The 27,738-nt window shown below is 38.6% G+C and overlaps 1 protein-coding gene across 1 annotated transcript in view; it reads left to right on the top strand.

Moving 5' to 3' along the window:
* Positions 1-27,738, top strand: part of LOC133756402 (uncharacterized) — a 304,699-nt gene that overhangs the window by 179,129 nt on the left and 97,832 nt on the right. Inside the window, exons 19-20 of the mRNA XM_062187100.1 lie at positions 22,674-22,892; positions 25,539-25,791. Coding sequence (XP_062043084.1) covers positions 22,674-22,892; positions 25,539-25,791 — 472 coding nt within the window. The remainder of the gene's footprint in view (positions 1-22,673; positions 22,893-25,538; positions 25,792-27,738) is intronic.

The raw sequence follows: 27,738 nt of genomic DNA, 5'->3' as shown, positions 1-27,738 counted from the left end.
AATAGCAAGAGTTGAATTCTAGATGATGGATAAATGAATATCCAACATATCCATCTAAACTCATTTGTCCCTTTCCATAGTCTTCCAATTACATGTAACTTCCAACTTTGCAGTGGAGTGGCTTAGAAGATGTGACAACAACTATGGCTGAATCACCAGGGCCTTGTGCTTGTTTGGGGAACTTGGGGATTCAAAAGGAAGTAAGCACCTATCTTGGAGACAAGAAGAGATGTTACTGACAGTGGCAGTGTAAGCAAGAGGCTCTTGTTATTTGTTAATCCTGTACAATTAACACTGATGTGGGGAAAATACTGTTTGCAGGACTACAATGTGATCATAACATATCCCAGGAAATCATGTTGGATTTAATCACAGGTGTGAAATTAACCAATGCTATTCTCGTAAATGCTATAATTAACTCAGATTTCCAGCAAGAGGTCTTTAAGGTTCTACAGAATTCTCTGTAGCTTTTTAATTGGTGGGTGTGCCCCAAACAGGATTTCTCCATTAGATTTTGACCTATTCTTAATTCTAAGCAAAATGGTAAATACCAGAATTGTTTGTTTATCTGTAACTATCCCTCTTTTGTTTCCTGTGTTTTAAAAATGTGTGCTGCAGGTTTTTGTTAATGTTTAATTTTGCTTCCAGTAAAAACATTCTCTGTATCTGGCTTTGTTGTGTTTGCCACTTAAGAATGCAGAATTTATTATTATGTGCTTAAAGCGATCATTTGACACTGACACTTTAAGTATGACAATAATCCAAGTAATTGTCACCCATTCAGTTAACTGAAAACATCTTTACTTCCTGAGACAACTAATTATAATGCAGTGTTACTATCTTTTAATTGTAGACATGTTTGTTTTTGTGTTTATTTTGGTTAGGCTGTCTTCAAGGACATCCCTAGTCTCAAACTTGGCAATCTGCCCTTTTTTCTCTCTGCTGCTTTCTTGAAATGAATGAAAACACTGTGGCAATAGTATTATAAGAAACAAGAGGATTTTTGTTTTCCACAATCTTTAACTCATGACTTCAGGATGCTGGGTTATAAGCTATTTTTAAGACAATCTTATCAATTAGTATATGGACAGGGATAGACTTCTAGTCCTTGATTCTACTCAAAGACTCTAGGAGAGAGTTTTAGATGTCTCAGGTGCTATTTTCCTATGGAGAATGAAAGCTGGTGTCATCCTTTGGCTTCATAAGATTTGGGTTCAAATTCCCACTGCTGTTTTTACCTTTGAGGGAAGTGCAGTTATAATTTGTTTGAAATGGGGGTCATTGCAGGGTCCTTGCATTTTGTAAAGTCCCAAAGTTAACAACTTTTGTGTATGTATATGCATATGTATGTATATATGGATACATCTATAAGGCAGAGAGAGAGAGAGAGAACTTGTATGCACTTGTTTACTCTCCAAATGTGTACAATGTCTCTGGCTGAACCAAGCCAAGGTCAGGAGCCAGGAATTCAATCCAGGTCTTCATGTGAGTGGAAAGAAATTACCTCAGCTATCTTCAGTGCCCCTCAAGGTCTTCGTTACCTGTTACCTAGAAGCTGCAGTCAGGAGCCAGAGCCAGCACCCAGATCCTGGTATTGCATTATGGGAGATGGATATCTTCACTGATAAGCTAAACACCCACTCTAGAAATTTCTAATTTAGTATTAGACGTTTTCACTCAGAGGTAATATAGAGGGCAGTCAAATGTTGCAGCTGGTTTTCCATGCCACGTTACATCATTGTTTAACATTCATTTAACATGAGAGTATTTCAAAATATTCATGGGAAAATGGAATTAAAGGGTAGGTTTTGATGTAAACCCATTTTTGACATCCAAGCATAGTTTTTTCATAATATACATTTTCCATGACTTTTTTGAACATTCTTCATACACTCTATTCCTAAATTACCTACTGAGTGTGGCATTGTATTGGTCCTAATAATTAATGTCACAGTTATGAGGAATAGTACAGGGAATGCAGCATTTCAAAAAACAGCAGACTTTCACCAGGCTTCTAAACGTATTTACGTGTGCATTGTCTGTGATAGCCTCTAGGCAGATACAGTCTCAGCGCTGTGAATTGCTTCTGAAGACACGTAAGTGTATGCACACACACACACACATCAAAGCTTTGCCGAGAAGATATTTTGCCAGATCTCATAGCAACCTCTCCAACTGACACTTACTACTCATGATATGTGCAGTGTGCATTTAATATTCTTCCTCTCACATAAAAGACACACACAAACACGCAGCACCAACTCCAACTGCAACATTTCAGTCAATAAATAATTCAATTATTCTCTCACCTATGCCACTTGACTGAAGGATTCTCCTGAATATTTAAAGCAAAATGTGAAATAACTTAGATTCTTTGGTTTTGTGACTTTTAATAACTTGTATGATATCATGAGGACAAATGTAATGATGGTTGTGTTCAGCATTTTTAGGATATTTTCCAACTCACTTTAATTTTCTTTATGTAGTGCATTTTTATTTACTGTCAGTCCCTATTCTATGTTTTGCTAGATTTTAACAATTAAATGAATTCCATGATAGGTATCATTAAATATTTTAAAGTCACAAATCAGGGAAAAACCAAGTACCAAAGCTGTGACACAGAGTTCATGTTGTTTAACATAATGAGGAGGTTGTAAGAAGTTGCTGGTGTTGTCTCTGTGGTTCAACATTGTGAAGATCCAGGATCAGCATCTCTGTGAGCTACAGAAAGTTAGGAAGAAGGACCAAGAGGAAATGAACTTCCTCATGTTTCTGTCTTCCACTGGGGAGAGGAGAAAGTTTCTTAGAATTCTTTCCATAACCTCCCTCTTATATTCCACTGTCCAGAATTCGCTGACGTAACTACTCTTGTTTACAAGGGGTCATTTAAACGGGAATGTCCAGGTATTCCTTGTCTCAACAAGGGACAGTTGCGTCGGAAAATTGGAAAGTGCTCAAGAGTAGGCAAGGAATCATTGCCATGTGATCTGTGCTCATCTTATAATTTTTACAGTTTTTTGTTGATTCACAGACAATCGGTTCTCTACTCTAACCCCCTATCCCCAAATAGCAAATGTTGAATGGATATTAATATTTATGTTAGGATTTGTCTTAGTCATTTTAGGTTGGTGTAACTAAAATACAATAGATTGTGTTGCTTAAACAATAACCATTTATTTTCACAGTTGAGATAGGTACACGTGCAAGGTCATTTTGCTATTTTATAAGCCTCTATTGCTTATTTACATATGATCAACTACTCATCATATCCTCACATGTTTGAGAGCACATGCTCTCATTTCCTTTCATATGAAGACATAACCCCACCATGGGAACCATTCCCTTAAGAATTTCCTCTAAGCCTAACTATTGCACAATGTCCCTACTTCCTAGGAAGTTACTACTGGGGATTAGGATTTTATCACACGATTTTTGGAGGGGACGTAAACATATTGTCTGTAAAATGATTCCTTATCCAAAATGACAATTCTAAATTTAAATATCTCCAATTTTTTAAAATGCAGAAGTGCATGGTGGTAGAAGATGAGGAATAGAACTGTCTGTCCTCCAAGTCTTAGGCATGACTTGGTCCACAGAATCATTCATTATCTCTGGAATGTTTTTTCAACTTGTCATAATCTGATGTGGAATCTTAGCCAGTCCCATTTCATTCAAGTCTCGTCACATGCCACCTGACAGAGTGGACTTCCATGTACTCAACGGTCCATCTCTATCTTGTTATCCAAACTCATATCTCACACATGTCTCACTGTGCTTATCAATTTCTGACATGACCTGATTTTTCAGTAGCTTTATTGAAATATAGTTGATGTAAAGAGAACTGCACACATGTAATGTATGCAATTCCATGAGTTCAGATTCTGCCTGTACTCATATTTGTGAAACCATATCCTCTGTTAGAGATGGCTTTAATTTTTTTAAAAAAGCTACATGAACAAATAACTTAGACCCATGAAATACCAATCTCTGCTGCATTGAAATTCATTTCTGGGCTGACACCTATGTCAGGATATGGAAGAAAGTCCCTGATGATGAGCTGATGGGGAGAAAGAAAGGCAACAGTTCACTGATGACTGGTGCAAGTGGAAAACAGACTACTGCTACATGACAGCTTGCTCAGGGGTGCCTCTGAAACACAGCAGGCTATGGAAATCTGGTGCGGATCACTCTTCTAGGCACAGCTCTCTTTTACCTTTGTGTTGAATGTGAAGTGGTACAGAGTGAACATTTTGAGGAAAAGGAATGCAAATTTCCCTTTGAGTGAACATGAACTATGATGATCTTTATAGTGCATGTTAATACTCACAAGTAGCATCTTCCCTGGAAGAAAGCAGGTAGACAAAATAATTCAGCTATTTTACATCAGACCCTCTCTGTTATTGACCAGTGATGACACAATCAGTTGATGAACTAAATAGACATGTGGGCCGAGATGAAGCTATGCACAGACCTTAGAGTAAGGGATCTTACTCACTAAGACTTACATTTGCTACTGCTGCCCAGTGTCCAACCCACCATCCATAGAAATAAACGTTGCCCCTGAGGTAGCATCACCCCTCAAGGAGACCAGTCAGTTGGTGGAAAGTGGAGCACGTCGGATCCTTTCTTCCTTGGAGGAAGCCTCACTGGAAGCAACACACAATCCAGATATGAGTTTGCATTTATTGCCAACAGAGCCATGGCTAGTATCACTATCTAAAAATTTACAGAGTGTTTGATCCATTAACCCAGAGTGCTAGGCAACATTGCCTCAGGACAAGGGGTTCATTGTATTGCAAAGGAGTTGCAGCTGTGGACACATGTTCACTAATCCTAACACATTTCCACCAGCCAGATGCTTCCAACATGACATGCTGAAGAAATAGCCTCCTAGAAGTGCAGCTGAGGTGCTGGGTGGAGTGTCACCATGGAAGAATGTGGAGCCCTTCCTTTACCAAGCAGGACATACACTAAATCAGCAACCGTAATATATACATGGGGTATCCCCAGTGTGTAGAATAATTAGGAGCCAGGAGTGGAAGCGCAAATGGGCTTGCAATTACTCCCAGTGACTCGTTTGGGGAATTTGTGTTTTCTGATCCAACAATTTTAGGCTGCGTTGTTCCAAAGTTCTTGTTTCCTAGAAGGGAATATTTTTCCATCTTGAGACACAGAACTTTAGGTCACAGTCACCACCAGGTGACTCCTCATGCTGAGACCAGCAGGCAAAGCTAATTATCCCTTATCGTCAGTAGGAGATGAAACTGCTGCTACATGGCAGTGCAGGGGAAAACAGGTGTGACTCTCCAGTGACCCATGTGAGGCATCTCCTTCTCTTCTTATATCAGAGGACAGGTAGAAAAATTGAAGCCTGGGACGACATTGTCAAGGGCAGTCACAGGCAAGGTGTGTAGACCAGCCAATGGTACTGTTCCAAGGGGGTCTGGTCTGCACGGTAGGGAGGGGATAAAGAATTTCTATTGTCACCTTTAGAGCAATGGCAGGAGCTACACTGAAACCTGCAAGTTACATCCTTTATTAAGTTCTCCAGGAAAAAAAAAAAAAGACTGACCAAAATTCTGCAGGAACACTTTCTGGAAGGTGTGCACTGGCCACATATGAAGCTAATGGGTCTGCTGGACACTGCTGTATTCTACACAGAGAGCCACCCCAGGCCAAGCCCCCATCCTTCAGTTCTGATGGCTCAGGACTGTGTTCCTCTTTAGGAACTCTCCTTGGCCACAGGAACCTTCCTCACCCGGAATCTATGTCTCCCCTAGGGCAGCTCACAGCCCTTGCATGACTGAAGTAGGAACACAAGACCCGCCGCCCTTGCCTTGTTTTGGGACAATATGAAGAGCCTCACTCCAGATTTTCACAAAGGCCTCCCTGTGGGTCAGGGCACCATTCTGCTCAGTCCCACTGTCTTGCCTTCCATGCAGGACCAGCTCTCGCGATCTCTCAGAGGATTCCCCTACAGGCGACCTTGCCCAGAGCCGAAGGCAATGACAGTGGAAGAGAGTTCACCACTTCCGTAACTTATGCGTACCTTACTATCCTATTCAGCATCATGTTCTCCAATTTCTGTCCTCCTTGAAAAAGTGAAAAATACACTGATTTTTTATTCAGTAGACATTCTATGCACTAAATTTAATATGTTTTAAAATTCAAATTTGAACAGATTTGGATTCTAAAATGTACTTCAGTAAGTGCATATATGAAAACATAAGAGTATGAAACTAAGTTATATTAAAAACAAGATAATGTTATCATCTTTATATGTCAGAGTTCCAGTTGAGAAAAATAGCACATTCCTTGGAAGACAGGAGTATTAAATTTGCAAAGTTTTCAAATGGTGATCGCATTTTTGTTTTAGGTTAACATTCTAAGATTATTCCACCAAATGTGGCCTTCTTATAATGCTTTTCTATTATGTTTTAAAATCCATCTTTTACAATACATTGGCAGGTGAATGATTTATAAATATTTAAAGATAAGTTTGAAGATACTAAAGTGTTTATAGAAATGAGATCACTAATCTGTTTTTTAGGGTAGTCTTGTTCTTTTATTTCAGAAAGTGGAAACTTCCTTAAGATCCCCCATCAACAGTACTTTCTCAATAAAATAGGTCAGCTACTCATTACTTTGTTTTCCTATTTCTGACATTCAGGTTCCATTCTACTAGATGCCTGATCTGTGATCCCTCTGGACATGTGGCTTAAAGGTTAGGATAGTTTGCTCAGGGGAAATGGGTAGTGAGAACGGACACCAAAGAAGTTCAGCTTTTAGGAACCCCCTGCCGAACTCTGCTATTTGTAGATGTTTGAGTGTGCGTGCACAATGTATTGATATAGAGACTCAAAAATTACTTGGAAGGAATTTAATTAGCTCTTTAATTTCTAGATTTCCTCAGAGCTATCAACACAAATTACTTTTTATAATAGGTGCCTAAATAAAACAACTCAGGATTAAATTGGAAAGAAAAAGAATTAATATATCATATTATGTGTTTTGTTGCTCTAAATTATTATTGTTATTATATTCCTCTCTATTTAGGTCTTTATTTAGAAGTTTTAAAAGAAGATAGGATTAATAATTACTGAAACTTCTCCCAACATAATTGGGAGGATTTAAATTTTATTCCTATGGCAAGAATACTTCTCAGTAAACAACTGGGACAAGAGAGTGAAATTTTGATTATTTTCATTATTTTTCTTTAGAAAATATTACGATTATTATTATTAATGATACTGATAAGAATACTTCTTTGGCTAATAACATTAATTGAGCACTTACTATGAGACAAACACTATGTCAATAGTTTTACCTGTGTTCTGTCTTTTTTCTATGTGCCTTTGACCAGATATTTTCTTACAAGTATTATTTTAATGAAGTTAAGTATTTTACTTAGGTATACAGAGATGTTTCATTTTGGGATTGCTATTCAAATCCAGATCCATCTGATTTTAAAACCTCATACTTTAAAATCATGCTACATATTTTGTTTTGATATTATTTACACCAAATAAACTTGCACATTATATATATATATGTATATATATATGTATATATATATATATATATAATATGTTTCTAAATAAAGCTCATTCTTATACCTTGTGTCTTTCCATTTAAATCAACTCAATTCAGTTCAGCCAAGCCTTCCTGAATAGTGTTACGAATTATCAGTTGCTATATACGTTTGAAAGAATGGCATGGGTGATACTCAGACTTCTTGCCAATATTTGCTTACTATTTCTTACTAATTTGTCCTCGCCATAATTTTAATTTGAGTTGTATCTGAATTAGACTCTTATGTCAGTGTGGAGTGATGTGAGATGTATTGTGTGTTTGACTTGTGCCCACACTCTGCTAGGAAGGGCAAAATTAAATTTCATTTCACAACAAAAATTGTGTGTATACTCTACACACAATAATAGGTTTTCAATTTCTTCTTTAAATGCACATACATTGTGGGTATATTTTTCTTTCCTGTTTTCAACATATCTGGTGCTGTAGTTGTTTTAGATTGTGTTTCCATTTCTGAACTTCTTACTGCAACATGCCCATTTATCCTGTAACACACAGTCCTCTGAGGCGCAGAGACCAGATAATTTACAGACTATAGCAAAACTTGTAAATATAAGAGCTAGTTTTCAGACTGGGATCTGGGCTCTCTGCCTCCCCTCATGCTTCTGTGTAGGCAGCCTTACACGTCTTGGAGGGTACCTGATGACACTCTTCTGCCTGTGCTGGGAAGTCTGTTTTTCACACTGTTTATGGATGGGTTATCATGCAGCTCATTGATGCTATTGTTTTCAAACTGATCTGCTTTTACATTGTTATTCCAATTATTGACAAAACTTCCATTATGCGTAATACATTTAGCTAGTTTCACTCATTAAATGCTTTGGAAATATTTTAACTGATGAGGCCAGGCAAATACTCATCAAGGAAAATGTTCTCCTTCTTACTAACAGATTAACCATAGAGAAGGTAAGTTTGCAATATTAATTGTGATAAAACTCCTACATTTCAGTCTGCTGCTGTGGTGCTGCTGTTCTGTCAGGGGTAATAGTAGTCTTTAGCTCTCATACATGTTAATTATAGTAGGGTCAGCCCTATTTTTACTCATCCATGTTCTTAGGTAATTCTTGCAAAAACGGTGCATTCTAATATTGCATCCAATATTTTTTAGCACAGAACATTAAGGGAAATGTTATTTGCAAGTGGTAAAATTGACACTAAAGCAAATAACACAGAGTGAATGAAAGATGGATTATTTGTTAAAAGGTGATCGGAATTCAGTCGTTTTTGCTCTGAGTAGTGACTCTGTTTTTCTGCTTTCAGTTTTCTTCTTTTTCTCGGGCGTAAGTTCCTACCATCTCTGCCTGCTCTCCAAAACTTTCAACCCCCATTCAGAGACTGTCATTGGAAATAACAGCCTAAAGAGTCTGGAAGTCTCTTTGGATTCCTTTAACATCCTTCAATTGCTGTTTTCTCATTAGAACATTCATACTTTGGTGCCTCAGTGGAAATGATCAATTATTTCAATGTCAGTAGTGGTACTATTACCCCTAAGATTTAGCAATTTTCAAAGATCTTTTTCCATAATTAGAGGCATTTGTTGTAAATTGAATTAAACTTGTTAAAAGTACAGCGTGTTATATTAACAATAAAATTCGCAAATTGGCTAAGGAGTCACAATTTTGAGAGGACAAGTCCAGTTTAAAAATGCTAACATTGGGGTTGGTGTTGTGCTGTGTCAGGTGAAGCCATCTGTAATGCCTGCATCTCATGTGGGCACCAGTTCAAGTCCCTGCTTCTCCACTTCCAATCCACATCCCTGCTAATGTGCCTGGGAAAGTAGCAGAAGAAGGTCCAAGTACTCAGTCTCCTGCACCCATGTGGGAGACTCAGATGAAGCTCCTGACCCCTGACATCACCCTGGTCCAGCCCTGGCTGAAGTCATCGGGTGGGGTTAGGAGTCTGCAGACCCCTTAGATGTCCTGCAGAAGCAGATTGCAAGTTTTGTGCAGGCAGGCTGCCAGCTGTGGCTGCAAAGCTTGTTTCCAAACCTTTTGGCATCTCTCACACTATAGCTTCCTGTGCTGCATGTGTGACCTTGTGGTTTTAATCAAATCTTCAAGTTAGTTGCAATCTTTCACCCAGAGCTAGCAGAAAACAGGGCTGAGCACTTGAGGAGACTTGGGCTCTCCAAAAGATCCCCTACCATCTCCATGAGCCCCAAGTCAATCAATAAACAGTATGTGAAACCCCTGTCCAATGGGCACCCTCACAGAATAAGCCAAAGAAAAGACAATAATATATTAAGAACTCTACACACTTCCTGAAAACCAGTGTCCTGTCTGGGCACTCCATCTAGTCTCCTCTTGGACTAAACACTTTAATATTGCTTTGCAAATAAAATACAGCTTTTGCTTCTTTTTCCAAATTATTTCCCAGTTTTTTGTTTCTATACTAAGCTTAGAAAAACAACCAACCCATGAAACTCTCTCTGGCAACCGTCTTCCTCTCCGCAACTGGTAACATTGGCTGTTGCAACTCCTGGTGGATGGAAGATAGATTCAATCAATCTCTCTCTCTCTCTCTCTCTCTCTCTCTTTCTCTCTCTCTCTGTGTGTGTGTGTGTGTAACCATGACTTTCATCTCTATAACTGTACCTTGTAAGTAGATAAAAAAAATCTTTATTCCCACTTTCATCAATGGACTACTAGACAGAATCAACAAACAGCAGAGCTAATCAACACTATGGACCAAATTGACCTAACTGGTATATACACAACTTTTCATCCCACAGTTGCAGAATGCACATTCTTCTCATCAGTGCATGGAACATCATCAAAATGTCCACACTATCACAGATTCAATGTGATCCCAATCAAAATATGAATGACATTCTCTGCAGATCTAGAAAAAATGATGCTAGAATTCATACAGAAACACAAGATACCCTTGTGTTTAGATAACTAAAGCAATCTTATACAACAAAAACAAAGCTGGAGGCATCACAATATCTAATTTCAAGACCTGCCACATGGCAGCTATAACCAAAACAGCCTGGTACAGTCAAAAACAGACTTATTGACCAATGGAATAGAATAGAAACTCCAGAAATTAATCCATGCATCTATGACCAACTTGTCTTTGATAAATGAGCTAAAATCAATTCCTGGATAGAAGACAGTCTTTTTAACAAATGGTGCTGGGAAAACTGGATCTCCACATGCGGATGTATGAAACTAGACCCCTACCTTACATCTTACACAAAAATCAACTCAAAATGGGTCAAAGACCTATATCTACGCCCTGACACCATCAATCATTAAAGAACATCGGGGAAACACTGAAACACAGTGGCATAGGCAAAGACTTCTTGGAAAAGACCCTGAAAGCATGGGCAATCAAAGCCAAAATTAACAAATGGGGTTACATCAAGCTGAGAAGCTTCTGTCCTGCAAAAGAAACACTCGACAAAGTAAAGAGGCAACTGACAGAATGGAAGAAAATATTTGCAAACTATGCAACTGATGAAGGGTTAACGTGCAGAATCTATAAAGAGCTCAAGAATTTCAACAACAACAAAACAAACAATCCAGTTAAGAAATGGTCAAAGTACTTGACTAGGCATCTTTCAAGAGAGGAAATTCAAATGCCAACAGACACTTGAGAAAAAGCTCAGGATCATTAGCCATCAGGGAAACACAAATCAAAACCACTGTGAGGTTTCACCTCACTCCAGTTAGAATGTCCCACATGCAGAAATCAAAAAATGACAAATACTGGCGAGGATGTGGGGAAAAAGGTACCTTGATACACTGTAGGAATGTAAACTGGAGCAATCACTATGGAAGACAGTATGGAGCTGCGTCAGAAATTTGAATATAGACTTATCATATGACCCAGCCATCCAAATCCTGGGAATTTACCCAAACCAAAAAAAAATCAGTATAAGAGTCATTTGTACCCCCATGTTCATTGCAGTACAATTCACAATAGTCAAGTTATGGAATCAACCTAGATTTCAATCAACTGTTGACTGGATAAAGAAATTATGGTATATATGCAGTACAATGGAGTACTACTCAGCTGTAAAAAATGAAATCCTATATTTTGCAACAAGATGGACACAAGTGGAAATCATTATACATAGTGAAACAAGCCAGTCCCCCAAATACAGATATCATACATTTTCCCTGATCCAAGGTAACTGACAGAGTACCTGAAATGTGCTGCATTGAAGTGAAATAAAAATTTTGAGATTCAGTGATTGTTGACAGCCACTATCTCTTCCATAGAGGAACAGTGTTTTTTATTTATTTCTCTTCATGTTATTTTTTGAACTTTTTTACTTAGTATAAGGTTATATGATCATTAAGTAAACTTAAAATAGATCTTTGTAAAAATTAAGAGTGGGAATGTGAGAGGGAGAAGGAGGAAGGGTTGGAGCCTAGGTGAGAGGAAGGGTAGGTGGGGAAGTGGCCCTGTGTTCCTAAATCTGCATATATGAAATACATGAAAGTTGCTATAAATTAAATGAAATTTTTAAAAAAAGAAAGATAAAAATAAATCTTTATTAAAAATGCTAACACAAAGTTTTGGTTTTTGCAAATGCTATGAATTAGGTGTCATACTGTGTTGTAGAAGAAAAAAATTGTTCATGTTCAGTATAGGTACAAGATATTTTATTTTGGTTCTGAGGTTGGTTTAAGCTATGGATTCAGAATCCAGTGAAGACAGAAGATTGTTTATTTCTGTCATTTGAAGCCACTCAGTTTGTGGTTACAGCAACCCTAGAAACTGATGCACATACAAGAGAGTTCCTCCTAGTTTGGGGTCCTCGTGTACATTTCTTTCTTTCTTTCTTTTCTTTTTTTTTTTTTTTTTTTTTTGACAGGCAGAGTGGATAGTGAGAGAGAGAGAGACAGAGAAAAAGGTCTTCCTTTTTGCCCTTGGTTCACCTTCCAATGGCTGCTGTGGCCAGCGCATCGGGCTGATCCAAAGCCAGGAGCCAGGTGCTTCTCCTGGTCTCCCATGCGGGTGCAGGGCCCAAGCACTTGGGCCATCCTCCACTGCACCCCCGGGCCATAGCAAAGAGCTGGCCTGGAAGAGGGGCAACTGGGACAGAATCTGACGCCCCGACCGGGACTAGAACCCGGTGTGCCGGCGCCGCAAGGCGGAGGATTAGCCTATTGAGCCGCGGCGCCAGCCTCATGTACATTTCATAGACTCTTAGTGTCTTTGCCAATCTTACTACTGTGACAGTAAAGAATGCCCACCCCCACATTTCTGATGGTAGTTGAGAAATGCCAGTGAGCCACAATTGAAGTCATCACTCTTTGTCTCCTTCAGACTGGGTGCTCCCAAAGCTTTATTCATTCTGCACCCAGAGCAAGATTTCCCGAATAAACAACGTAATATCCCTCTCCAACCATGAGCTAATCAACAACATTCTGAGGGCTGTTGATGAGGTCAGGATAGAGTCCAGACTCCTTAAAATGAGGAATGCAGACAAGGCCCCTTCACAGATAGCTGGTTTCTATCTCTCCAGATTCAGTGTACTCACCACCTTCCCCTGTGTGAACTTTCTCCACTCAGTTCAAATTATTTTCTGTTTGAGACACAGAAATTTCTTCTTCTGAGAGCTGTAGTTGTAATGGGACCTCCTGTGACCTTTCCTGCCCAGCCCCTACTCTCATTGCCAATTCCTATAAGTCTTGACGAGCTCAGAAAAGAAGTATTCTCTTGCCTGGTTTGATATAAGTGTCTGTTCTATGCTTCTCATAGCATTTTCCTGATATCAAAGATCTTATATGGGTTGTATGCCTGTGTTTTACTTGCCTTTCTACTTGTCCGTTTAACCCAAGAGAATAAACATTGTTTTTGACTGATTTATTTATTTATTTAAAGATTTATTTATTTGAAAGTCAGAGTTACACAGAGAGATAAGGAGAGGCAAAGAGAGACAGAGAGTGGTCTTCCATCTGCTGGTTCACTCTCCAACTGACTGCAAAGACCAGAACTGTGCCAATCTGAAGCCAGGAGCCAGGAATTTCTTCCAGGTCTCCCACGTGAGTGCAGGGGCCCAAGGACTTGGGCCATCTTCCACTGCTTTCCCAGGCATAGCAGAGAGCTGGATCGGAAGAGGAGCCGCTGGGACTAGAACCAGCACCCATATGTGATGCCGGCGCTTCAGTCCAGGGCTTTAACCCACTGTGCCACAGTGCCGGCCCCTGATTTATTTATTTTTAAAGACAGAGTTACTGAGAGAGTAAGAGACAGAGAGATTTTCCATTCACTAGTTCACTCCCCAAATGACTACAGCCGCCCAATCTAGAACAGGGTAGAGCTAGGAGCCTGGAACTTCATTTGGGTCTCCCACATGGTGGGCAGGGCACTTGGACCATCCTCCACTTGTTTCCCAGGCTTATTCACAGGGCTCTGGATCAGAAATGGAGCGGCCTGAACTCAAACTGGTTCCCACGTGGCATGCTGATGTTGTCTGTGGTGGTTTAACTTACTGTAACAAAAAGCCAACCCCAATAGAATAAACAGTCTATGAGTCTAACAGTGTTGTGCACTTTTGGGAATCCAGAACTTAACTATATTAGTATTCCATTTTCCGTTTTAATGAGTTAAAACCAACTTTTGACAGAAAGCAGTACAGATTTGTTGTTTTACGCTTTGGGAGGTCAGAAGTCTATAATACATCCTTCTGGGCCAAAAGCAACATGTCCACAGGATTGCCTTCTTCTGGAGGTTTATTGCAGAATCTGTTCCCTTCACTTTTCCAGTGTCTAAGGACCACACTGCTTTGCTTCCTTGGTTCATCTCCCTGATCAAATAGAACCTGTCCAGGCCATGTTTTTTTCCTATTGTCATCTTCCTGGTTCTCTCTCTCTCTCTTGCTCTCTCTGGTTCTTTCTCCATCTCTTCTGCTTCTCTCTTCCTTTTTTCCCCCACCAGAATCTATGTGATTACATTAGGCTCATCCAAAGAATCCAGAATAATCTCCTTATTTTACACTTAGTTGTCTAGCAACTTTAATTCCCCTGCTACTTAATCCCCCTTTGCTATATAATTACCATAATCATAGGTTCCAGGGATTAAAGCAGGGGATATGTGCAGAGGACATTATTCTGTCAGCTACACTTTCCTAAGGTCTGACAAACTGTATTCATTTAGTGCTGATCCCTCAAATGAATGAGCTGTGTCCAATTCAGCCAGCTCCAACAAAGGAAGAAACACTTCCATCTTTCAGATTGTAGGTAAATGTGCTTATGTTCAAACAACCTACAGTTTCTTGGTCCTGGAGTTTCTTGTTGAAGTGACTCAGTTGGTGACTGCTGAAAAACCCTATTGGAGCGGTTTTATATAGTAGTTAGACATTTCTTTGTTACTGCTTGTTTTAAGTTGGGCAAATCACTCAACTTGCTTGGCTTTTAGTTTCACTTTTGTAAATGTCTGATGGAATTTGTGATGAGATTTTTCTCAAACAGAACCATGGCATGATCTATGCATGTTTTTATGATATCTTTATTGTCTTGGCTCTGATGATACTCATGGTCAAAAACTTTCATCTGAATCAGATACAGCAAAAATAAGTAAGAAGCACTCAAATAAAATAATTACCTATAGACAATTAGTATTAGAATGCACCTTGATTTTTAAAAATGCTGTATCTGGAATATGTTTGGTGATGCCAGAAAGAGGGAATATGGACATTCTAGTGCCATCTATTGGTTGTGATTTTTTCCCCTTAATTTAATTTAAAATTTTAATATGTTCTCAATGAAAATACCCAAAATTTTGAAGGTTATATTTCCCTCCTCCAACACATGATTTTTAATTCCATTTTTCCACAAACTTTGAATCCCCTTTTTACAAGGGTTAGGAGGCAATAGGAAAGTTGAAATAGACACTTCTTCCATAAACGTTGGAAGCACATAGAACTCAGAATGCATAGCACTTCTGAAACCTAGTTGGCGAGTTGCTTCAATTCTGTGGCTAAAACCAAGACTGACTGCCTAGACAGGTCCTCTGTGGCTTTTGGTTCCACCATTGAGGCCCCATCTTCAACCACTGAGTCATTTTTCCTTTTCCACAAGAAACAGCTTGTGTCCATACTGCATTGCTGGCTCAGCTTGCTTTCTCCCAATACAGTTTTGGGCACTGAGAAGCCTTTTTCACTCTGAACAATGTCTTCTGTACCATTTAGTCCTTCCTATTGTCACTTTTTTTTGGAAGCCTTGCTTTTTAATTTATTTTTTATTTTTATTAATTTAAAAAAATATTACTATAAACATACAGATTTCATGTATTTCATAGATAAAATACTAAGATAACTATACATCCCTTCTTCCCACTCTCCCTCCCTCAATTCCCCCTCCATCCTTTCTTTCTGTAATTCCTTTAACTTTTGTAATAATATACTTTCAGTTTACTTTATAATCACAAGCCTAATGCACCATTACCATAATGTTCTATAGCTAAAAAGTAGAAAGCATGTTCCACTTCAGTTAGAATTGCTATCATCTGAAAATCAAAAAAATAACAAATACTGATGAGGATGTGGAGACAAAGGTACAATAATGCACTGTTGGTGGGAATTTAAACTAGTACAAGAATTCTGGAAGACAGTACAGAGATTGCTCACAAATCTGAAAATTGATCTAGATATGATCCAGCCATTCCACTCCTGGGAACTTACCCGAAGGAAATGAAATAGCATGTACCCACAATAGATAACATATGGAATAAACTCATATGTGCATCAAGTGATGACCTTACAAAGAAAGTGATACACAGACACACACACACACACACAATGGAATGCTACTCAGCCATAAAAAAGAACTAGATCTGTCTTTTGCAACAAATGGCTGCAGCTGGTGATCATTATGCTGAGCAAAGTAAACCAGCACCAAAAAGACAAATATCATATGTTTTCTCCAATATTTGGTAGTTAATATAAAATATAAAAATGTATAATATAAAAATATATAAGAATGAAACTGACATGATTTAATTATTGTTTAGAGCCCTTGTCTATGTTCCCACAAAACATGGTCTTTCTACTTTTTACTTTTTAAAATGTTTTTCAAAATTTATTTTCATTTATTTAGAAGACTGAGCAACAGAGACAGAGGAGAAAAAGAGATCTTTTATATACTGGTTCATTTCCCAAATGGGCGTGACAGCCACGGCTGGGCTGTACTAAGCCAGAAGCCTGAAACTTCATCAAGATCTCCCACATGGGAGCAAGCACTTAAGCCATTATCTGCTGCCCCTCAGGAGGCATTAGCAGGAAATGGATCAGAAGCAGAGGAGCCAGACATCTGATGGGGGATGTAGACATCCCACATGATGGCTTAATCTGCTGTTGCGTGTATTTGCTCCATGAACAAGTTTCAAAGAACTTAGATATTTTGTCAACATATATATATAAAGCACCTCATGCCACCAGAAAACATGAAAATGCTTTCCTGTATATCTCCAAAATACTTCTAAATTGATTGTTTCTTCTCAATAATACAGTCAAACATATCCACATTCTCAAAATTCACAGACCCAAGATCCTGTCAACAATTGATTCTCTAAATGCACATTATTGCTTCTCAGACTCAACAATAAACCCAGTCTTTCCAAATTATCCGGGTATACCCCAATGCCCAGTATGCATACAGACTTAATCCAACTTCATGGATCCACATGCTCTAAATAAAAATACCTGTGACACAAAATGGTTCCTAAGCATTCATTTTACTTCCAAATGCAATCACTACTAACCAGTAAATTTTCACAGATGATAAATAACGAATCCACCCTTTATACAAATTCCTTAGGACTCCTGTTCACTACAGAAGAGATTTTAAGAAGGCATATAATACTTTTCTTCCCAAGGAGGATTGGCCTTTCATTACTACTATTACTACTACTACTACTACTACCATTACGCTGCTACTGCTACTGCTATAGCTACTGCTACTAGTATACTGATAGATCGCAGAAATCATGTTTGACCTTAGGTCTCTGAAGACTGGGAGCGGGCAGAGAATCGATGTGTGCCTTGTGCAGTGTGGCTGAAGTTCAGAGAAGTGGGTTTCATTTAACGGCTGAATACTGGATGACCTCGCCATTCTTTCCGCCCTCTGGCACTCACCCCGTGAGCAATAGAGGAGCCGTCTGCATGACCTGAGGAGGAGCTGCTGGCTTGAATGTGATTTTGCGGTGATCTGTGTGCTCTGTGGCTTCCTTCGTAACCAACAAATCAATTCCCACTCCACGTATTACACACCCCAGTGGTGGAGGCCATTTATTATCCTTTTGATGGCCACGTTCTTTGTACATAACCAAGAAAGATTACAGAGGAAGACAAGAACAGTTGAAATGTGGGTGAAGATATCCCATAATGGCACTGCATTTTATAATGTGTCTTGCATGTTTACAAGTATACAAGATACGCTGTCATTAAGGACCATTTTGAAACATGGGAGTACAAGTTTTTGAATGAAACATATTTCAAGAATGATACATGCATGGAGAGGTAGTTATGGAGGCAATTCTATAGAGGTGGACATTTAGATTTCAGGTACAAATTTTAAAATATTAAAATGAAAGGAATGGCAGATTTTGCTGTTCTATGATCATTATTTATAAGACTGTATACCTGGCTAACTTTATCCAATTAATTGACATCATCTAACAGCAACCAATTCTTTCAATAGTGTCTAGCTTTGCCAATTATATACATTTTTAAAGTTCTAGATGATTGGATCAAGGTTTTTCTTTCCTTTTAAAAAATACTCATTCATTTATTTGAAAGGCAGAGTGAAAGAGACAGAGACAGAAGAACATACAGATGACAGACATTGAGAGAACCAGTTCACTGGTTCACTCCCCAAATGGCCACAACAGCCAGATTGGCCAAAGCCAGGAGCCAGGAAATCCATCCTTGTTTCCCAAATGGCTGGCAGCCGTCCAAGACATGAGCTATCTTCCACTGCCTTCCTATGCTTATTGGCAGGAAATGGGGTCAGAAATAGATTACCTGGGACTCAAACTGGTGTTCTAAAATGAAATGCTGGAAACACAAGTGGCAGCTCAAACTGCTGTGCCACAACACCAGCCCCCAAGGTTTTTATTAGTTCTTTGAATACATAGTCTATCATTATCATTGTCAAACCATTAAAAACAAATATTGACTTGTGTGGTCCAGGTGTACAAAATAACTGAATGCTTCAAAATAGTACCTAGGGAAATGTTAATGTTATTTGTCTCAAATCAAAATTTGGATAAACAAATATGTCTATCTGAATGTCAGTGGGAAGCATTTTCTCTGTATACTAATGATCAAGCCTTGTAGCCTAAGCACAGTGGAAATTTTCAAAGGTCAAAGAAGCTACTGTCTTCTTTGCTTTTCATCAGTTGAGACTTTCCTCTCTTTTCACCAAGCACAACACCACATTCGTGTTTATTTTCCTCTTCTCTTGGAAAAGGCAAAATAACTGAGGAAGTGATCAAGCACCGGGCATTTTGCTTCAGCAGTATAGAAATTCTTACTTGCTAAAGTGATCAGTTTAAATTCATAATTGATAAAAAGATAGGATTAAGTGTCAAATGGATTACATAAATAAGACCAGTGTCTGCAGATAATAATTGATAGAATTAAAAAGGAGAGAATGATCCTACATGGGAAGCAGGATACACAGCAGACTCATAGAATGGCAAATGCCCTAAACAGCACTCTGGCCTCAGAATCAGCCCTTAAGGCATTTGGATCTGGCTAAAAAGCCCATGAGAGTTTTACAGGCATGGAAAGCCAAGACACTGTGGCAAAAAAAAATGACTTAAATGAAAGATCTCTGTGAGTGAGATCCCATTGGAAAGAATGGACTGTCAAAGAAGGAGGTACCTTTCTCTGAAGGAAGGAGAGAACTTCCACTTTGACTATGGCCTTGTCTAAATAAGATCGGGGTTGGTGAACTCAAGAGTCTTCCATAGCCTTGGCAGCTCATGACAAGAGCCTCGGGTGATTACGGACATTGTAAGTAAGAGTGTCAATTGTTAAATCAACAACGGGAGTCACTGTGCACCTGCTCCCCATGTAGGATCTCTGTCCTTAATCTGTTGTACTGTGTGAATTAACAGTAAAACTACTACTCAAACAGTACTCTATACTTTGTGTGTATGTGTGGGTGTAGTCTGTTGAAATCTTTACTTAGTATATACTAAGTTGATCTTCTGTATATAAAGATAATTGAAAATGATTCTTGATGAAGAATGGGATGGGAGAGGGAGGTAGAGATGGGATGGTTGCAGGTAGGAGGGAGTTTATGGGGGGAAAAGCCTCTATAATTAATTCAAAAGTTGTACTTTGGAAATTTATATTCATTAAATAAAAGTTAAAAAAATAGAAATTCTGGGTTTCATTCTGCTTGCTGGTGAATAGTGAATGTTGTAAGGTATTCTGGAATCTCTCTGTAACAGAGTTAGTCCTCTGACTCTTCTACTGTGTGAAAACCAAAGCATGTTAGGGATCTGCTACCTATTTAACTGCTCTTCACTTGGGTAGTTGGAAAACATGCTCAATACTGAGTCTGTGCCTGGTCTTTGGTTAGACGAAGCTTCACACCTTCATGGCAAAATACGCACAAACACCACAAGAAAGAACAGTCAGTGTCATGTCAGGTGCCTTACTGTGCTAAGAAGGTGCAGTTGGTTTCCTTTGAGTTGCTGATGCTGCTGTTCTTAGTTTCTAAACACCAACTAATTTTCTAAATTTTATTTGAATGGCACAGTGAGAGAGGTATCTTACTCATTGGTTTACTCCCCAAAGGCCTGCAACAGCCAGAGATGGGCCTGGCAGACTAGGTAGGAGTCAGGAACTCAATCACTGTCTCCAACATGGTTAACGGACAACCTGCTACTGAGCCATCGTCTGCTGTCTCTTGGGCTGTGAATTAGCGGGAAACTGAATCAGAAGTGAGGCCAGGACTCAAACCTAGTTAGTTCCTCTGATATGGAACAGGGAATCCCAAGTGGTGTCTTAACCAGAACCAAATGCTCACCTTTGATGTTAGATTTTTGCTTAGTTTTCTTTTTTGTTTGGTTTGTTTCCTGCCAAACACTCTTTTTTTTCTAGTATCTGTTTCTCTATCCATGGTGTAAATTGTCATATTTGATATGAGCTTTCTGTCTTTTAACAAAAAAGACAGATTTATTTATTTACTTTGAAAATCAGAGCTACAGAGAGAGGAAGAGATGGAGAGAGAGAGCGAGAGAGGAGAGAGAGAGAGAGAGAGAGAGAGAGAGAGAGAGAATATCTTTCTTCTGCTGGTTCACACCCCAGACCCAGATGGCTGCTACGGCCTGCACTGGGCCAGGTCAAAGCCAGAAGCTGGGAGCTTCATCATGATCTCCCATGTGGATGTAGGGGCCCAAACACTTGGGCCATCTTCTGCTGCTTTTCCCAGGCCATTAGCAGAGAGCTGTGTCGGAAGTGGAGCAGCCAGGACAGGAACCCACACTCACATGGGATACCCGTGTCTCAGGCAGAGGCTTAACTTGCTATACCACCGTGGTGCTCCAAGATGAGCATTCTTATACAAAACTTTTTTAATATATTCATGAATTTCATTTCTGTTCTCCCTGCGATACTGTTCTGCTTTGCTGTAGTTAATCACTAAGTCCCTGAATTACTGATCCTGGTACTAGTTTTTCCTTTGGTAACATTCTTATATTTCTAATGATGTATTAATTTGTTTTGATTTTAAAGTGAAATAATTGATCTTTAGCAAGCTACATGCAAATAATTAAATCTAACTTTCATGAAGAAGGTATATATGAGTAGGTGAGATAAGCAGGAATATATTCTAGATTTTAAAAGATTTTCTCAAAAAATAAATTGCTGGCCGGCACTGTGGCTCAACAGGCTAATCCTCCACCTAGCGGCGCTGACACACCGGGTTCTAGTCCTGGTCGGGGCACCGGATTCTGTCCCGGTTGCCCCCCTTCCAGGCCAGCTCTCTGCTATGGCCTGGCCAGCTGCAGCGGCCATTGGAGGGTGAACCAATGGCAAAGGAAGACCTTTCCCTCTCTCTCTCTCTCTCTCTCTCACTGTCCACTCTGCCTGTCAATAAATAAATAAATAAATAAATAAATAAATTGCCAATTGTAATTCGTATCCATATATCTTTTTAAAACTTTTTAACTCTGGCAAAATACATATAAAATTTACTATCTGAGCCATTTTAAGTGCAGTTCAGTGGTAAGTACATGCACATTATTGTGCAACCAGTCTAGAACTTAAAAGACTGCCTGCAAAACTGAAGCTCTGCACCCAGTAAAAAACAAGACCCCACTTCCCTCTCCTGAGCCCCTGGCAACCACAGTTCTACCTTCTGTCCCTGTCACTTTGACTACTCTGGACACCTCACACAAGTGGAATCATGCAGTCTTTGTGGTTTTTGTGACTGGTTTATTTTATTTAGCATAACATCCTCGAAGTTCATCTATGTATAGCATATGTCAGAATTTCTTTCTTTTTAAAAGTGAACAGTATTCCATTATATTTTGTTTATCTATTCATCCATTAACGGACATTTATGTTGCCCCACTGTGGCCTGTTTTGAATAATGCTGCTGTGAACAACATGAATTGCAAATATCACTTCTAGACCTTCCTGTTATGACTTTTGGATATATATCCAAGAGTGGGGTTACCGGGTAGTTCTATTTAGCATAAAGACAGAGAGCTCTCCATCTCATTAGCTAGTTCACTCCCCAAATGCCTGCAGGTGACTGGGGCCAGGCAGGGGCCAAAGCCAAGAGCCAGGAATACAATCCAGGTCCAGTTACTCGAGCCAACACTCTGCTTCTGAGGATCTGCCTTAGCAGGAATGTGGAATCAGGACAGAGCTGGGACTGGAATCCAGGACACCCCATGTGGGGTATGGGCATCTTAACTGGCAGCTTAACCAATGAACTAAACACCTGCTCCTCCATGTTTATTTCTAGTCCACTTGAATCATTCATTATAGCAAAAAGGAATGTTAATAATTTTGAGTTCAAAATAATTTCATTCAACTTCATGATGTCTTCACTGATACTCATATTTTACTTTATTCATTATTTTTATTTGTTTGTTTCTAGCTGCTCCTCAGTTGCTGATAGAAGGGGATCTGGAGAATTTGTCAAGCATCTCCACTTTGTGCTGATGTCAGTGTTTTCAGAACTTCGGTTAGCTCAGTGGCAAAGCCAGAGCTTCTGGTGCATTATCCTGCTGACGGCTTCTCTGTGGTTCCCGAGGCTCTACCTGCATTACCTTGGCCAGTGGCTTTTCCTCCAGGCCATTTCAGTTCCCGTTACAAAGTGAGTGCTTTCCCCTGAAAGTCAAAGGAATGCATTTTGCTCCTGATAGGACACATGAAAGCACGAAACACCTCTCCTATCCATTTACCCCAAAACCTAAAATGCAGGTATGATTTGAAAAGATGAAAATGTCTCTGTTTTAGAGTAAGAGTTTCTGTTATAGTTATGGTCTCATAGACTGGTATAAACAAATATATAATGTGTATATCAGTATCTATTTAAAATTGAGCAGATTCAAATATGTTCTAACATCCACAGGATTCAAGAAGGGATTTAGCAATGATGTTTTATTTCAGCTTGATTTCTTCAGAGTGACTTAGGCAGAAGGCGTTTGAGTAGTAACGTAAGTCTGATTTATCACCTATCTTCAGAAAAGCAAAGATCGCTTCTTCTGCAAAATGATTGAATTCAAACAATTACCACACTCAAAACCCGGGCAGCTTTCAGGGCCATTATCCTCTGGAAAAAGGTGATACTTTAAAGGTTATCTCTCCATAAACATGATTACATAGACGCCACAGGTAGACAGACAGATAGACATCAGTACAAGTAAAATTCATCTTCTCAAATGTAGATATGTCAGATAAAATAAAAATGTGTATATACTTTCAATTAAGAAGATTGCAAAAAACTTAAGACTGTGAAAAGGAACACATGTGTATGTTTAGTATATATAGATATAGATATACTAAAATACACATCTTTTAAAATTCTAAATAATGCAATCATAAGCATCTGATTATATTATAGAACATGAAAAATTTTGAATGCATACATATATATAAATATATATACATATATAAATATATACACAGATACAAATATATAAAATAATTGCATTTATAATGTAGAATTTTAATGGATATCTCTTTCTTTCTTGCTTGCTCACTCTTCCTTCTTTCCTTCCTCCCTCCCTCTCTTCCTCTTTCTTTCTCTCTCTCTCTTCCTTCCTTCCTCCCTCCCTCCCTCCCTCTCTTTCTTTTTTTCCCTTCCTTCCTTCCTTCCTTCCTTCCTTCCTTCCTTCCTTCCTTTCTTTCTTTCTTTCTTTCTTTCTTTCTTTCTTTCTTTCTTTCTTTCTTTCTTTCTTTCTTTCTTTCTTTCTTTCTTTCTTTCTTTCTTTCTTTCTTTCTTTCTCTTTCCTATTCCAACATTCCCAAAGCAGAAAGGACAAGTGTTACATTCTTTTATCTCTTTCATTCTTCACTGTAATGGGCAATTCTGTTTTTATTAGTTGTTAACAAAGTGAGATTGCAAAAAGTTTTTTGACAGTCCAATTTAGCCAATTTATTAAACAAGAGAAGACCTAAAATATTGCAGGATGCTATGCTGGTTACTCTATTGGTCTGCAGGATTGAAGCCAACAAGAGCTCTGCATTCCATCATAGCTGTGGGATATTGTAGTAACAACACCAACAAAAACATTACTTCTACTCTCACTCTGCATCAGGTATTGTGCTAGGAAAGGTATTTTGTTGGATACTCACAATAGCATAAGAACAAAGCATTAAACTTCCCTTGAAGCAAAAGTTAAATAGTGGGTAAAAAGAAGACTTCTTTTTAGTAGAATGCTGATGAATAGGATTATAGCAGCAGTCATTACGAAGCAGCTTTACCTATGTTGAAATTTTGGTAAACTTAGAGTGAGATGAAATCTTTGCACAGAAGGAAGATTCCAAGGCCCAGGTCATGGCTGCTTAGATTGCTGGGATCAGATTGAATTTAACCCATAGGTCCTAAAGTTGCATCAACTGAGAAATAGGATGTTTTGTTTGTGAATGGTGCCAGTGTTGCTGGTGTATTTGGGAGTCCAGTTAGAGGAATAGCATTCAAAATTAATCAGCTATACTAAAACTCTGAAGAATCATGATATCTATATCTATTTCTCATGCCTGTTAGAGTTTGACACATCAGAAAATCCACTGATATTTTTGCATTTCGAGCAGCGTAATAACAAGTACTGCATGAACTGCAGGGGAAGTCTTAGTTTAGAAGATGCTCTGCTCAGTGACTCTGATGGACACAATGAGTAGGGTTGTATCTGAGACTCATCAGAACAATGGGCAGAGTAGAACTTGCCTTTTCCTTGAAAGCAAGATATTGGGGTAGTAGAGAGAGGAGAAGAGATGAAGATTTCTAACAATTTTGAGGTTCTATTATATGCCAAGCTTTTCTATACTTAAAAGAGAAACCGGCAGGCGCCGCGACTCACTAAGCTAAATCCTCCACCTGCAGCGCTGGCCACCGGGTTCTAGTCCCAGTTGGGGAGCCAGATTCTGTCCCGGTTGCCCCTCTTCCAGGCCAGATCTCTGCTGTGGCCCAGGAAGGCAGTGGAGGATGGCCCAAGTCCTTGGGCCCTGCACCCGCATGGGAGACCAAGAGAAGCACCTGGCTCCTGGCTTCGGATCAGCGAGATGCGCCGGCCGCAGCGGCCATTGGAGGGTGAACCAACGGCAAAAAAAAAAAAAGGAAGACATTTCCCTCTGTCTCTCTCTCACTGTCTAACTCTGCCTGTCAAAAAAAAAAAATAATAATTAATTAATTAATTTAAAAAAAGAGCGAAACCACTGCACACCATTTTAAAAATTGTTCTGTACACTTTGCCTTTGGTGAAATTCTTGTTTGCCTGTCTGTGACTGTTTCCTGCAGATTCCAGCCTTCCCTTCACACCGTGGAGCTTTGCTACCCAGCCTCTTCACTTCACAGCGGAGAAGAGCTGCCCATGGTTGTGGTGGGGACTTTACTGCTGAACGCACTCATACTTCTTTTGGTTCTGGTCAAATGGGGCTGTCAGCTACTGTTTGCTTCCTGTCCTGATGTCTTGTCAAAATTAATCACAACCATGGCTGTATGGACAGTTCTAGACCCACTGGCGGTGTTTATAGTGGATATATTCCTGGGGGTAAGTCAAATAAAATAACCAGGATATGAGTCGTTGACATGCAATGTGGCTTTAGTGCCTGCATCAGTTGACATGGGAAGTTTCAATAATGATGAATGTTCAATAGTAATGTTATGTTGAAGTTAAGTTTTTCCTCATAAAAATTGTGGATGTCTAATATAATCAATTTTAGTGTAATCTTAGCTATCTTAAATAAACTCTTGCCAAATAAGATAGAAATCTTCGTGGAGGTCAAATCCAGGCTACTTTGTCACATTTTCAGAATTATTATAAATAGTATCTATTTTTCAATTTTTTAATTTTTGATAACTTTTATAATATTAAGGACTTTGATAAGAACACTTTGCAAAATATTTGTCATATAGTAGTTCCTTTAATTGATTTGATTATTTATCTGCCTTATGAGGTAGTGATCTTCTGTAATTCATGAAGCATTTAAGGTGAATAATAGCATTTTACATCTTTCTAAATAAATAAATACATATGTATAAATAAATACATTACAAAGTCACTCATAGGTCATTGGTTTTTACTTTTGTGATGACTATGAAATGACAAATGTGTATTTTTACCCTGCAATGTAGAGTTTCAGGATTTCACCATTCTAAATGATGTACTTAAGGTACTCAATGATGAATAAATAATGGTTAATGATGCTAATATTATTTTATTATCATTATTTATTAAATATTTTATTTTCTATTAATTGAGGAGTACTTTGTAATTTTCAAGTAACTTCCCATATTTATTTGATTTTACATTTATAACAACTCATAAGTTGGTGGGGCAAATATTATCATTATACAACTGGGAGAAGCCAGATACAGAAATATACAATATGTCCAAGGTCTTAGAGCCAGCTCACATGGCAACTGAATTAGAATCTAGATTTCTGAATTCTGAAACAAGTGTTTCTTCCATGCTGTCAAAATCTGTCTTCAAACACTGATTCAATGTTTTTCTTTGTACAATCAAATGGATGCTATCCTTGCTGATAATCATTTGATCACATCAAAATTCTTAATTTGCTAGTGACTTTGAGGCTTAAGTCTCAGTTAAATTGATGTGGAAATTAGTGCACATTTATTGACACATTCAAATATCATGTCACTGAGTTTGCAAGGCATGTGATTTCCTGGTGAGGGTTACTAGAATGTGTTGGTTCTGAATCTTTATTCCACATCGCAATCTGTTGCAGGTCTTGGAAAAACAGATTGCTGGGTGCAATTGGTAGGACTGCTGTAATGCTGGTGCTGTTGGTTCAGAGACCACAGTTTGAGAACCACTGACATTAAAGATGTCAGGACAGCTCCTCTGAGCAGACTGGGAGGACCCAGATATAGCCTGGCTAATCCAAGTTCCAGCACATGTAAAACCAAGTGGGGTATCCCTCAGTATCTTTCCTATTTACCACAGTTCCCATGCTGCAATTTAGCAATTTTATCTAAGCTTTGTTTAAGTCACCAAATGCTTTCGGTTCAATTATCAAAGCAAAATGAAATGTGTACGCATATAATAGGATAATTCAAGCCAAAAAGCACTTTAAGTTGGATTCATCAAATTTTCAAGCATTTTCCATAGGCAAAAGTAAGGGAAATCTGATTTTTAACTAAATTTTATTCTGTAGTCCTGGTCATAAGATATAGCCCCATGCAAGACAGCAGCTGGATACCAAATAATTAATCAATATTATCAAATGTTCATATATATTATTAATCTATATATTATCTCATTATATAATAATGTCTATATATGAGTTTATTCCTCTTTGAAAGGGAAAAGGAACAGTTTCAAAATTAATACATATGCATTGAAAAAACATTCACTGTGCCAAAGCAGATGATAGAAATGGGGTATTTTGATGGAATCTATGTTAACTGTATTTGAGACTGAGTCTACCATCATTAATGTGTTTTTAGAATCAAAGACCAAAGGGCTTTCCATACC

Source organism: Lepus europaeus, chromosome 3 (assembly GCF_033115175.1).
Source record: "Lepus europaeus isolate LE1 chromosome 3, mLepTim1.pri, whole genome shotgun sequence".
Taxonomy (NCBI): Eukaryota; Metazoa; Chordata; class Mammalia; order Lagomorpha; family Leporidae; genus Lepus; species Lepus europaeus.
This window is presented reverse-complemented; position numbering and strand designations above follow the sequence as displayed.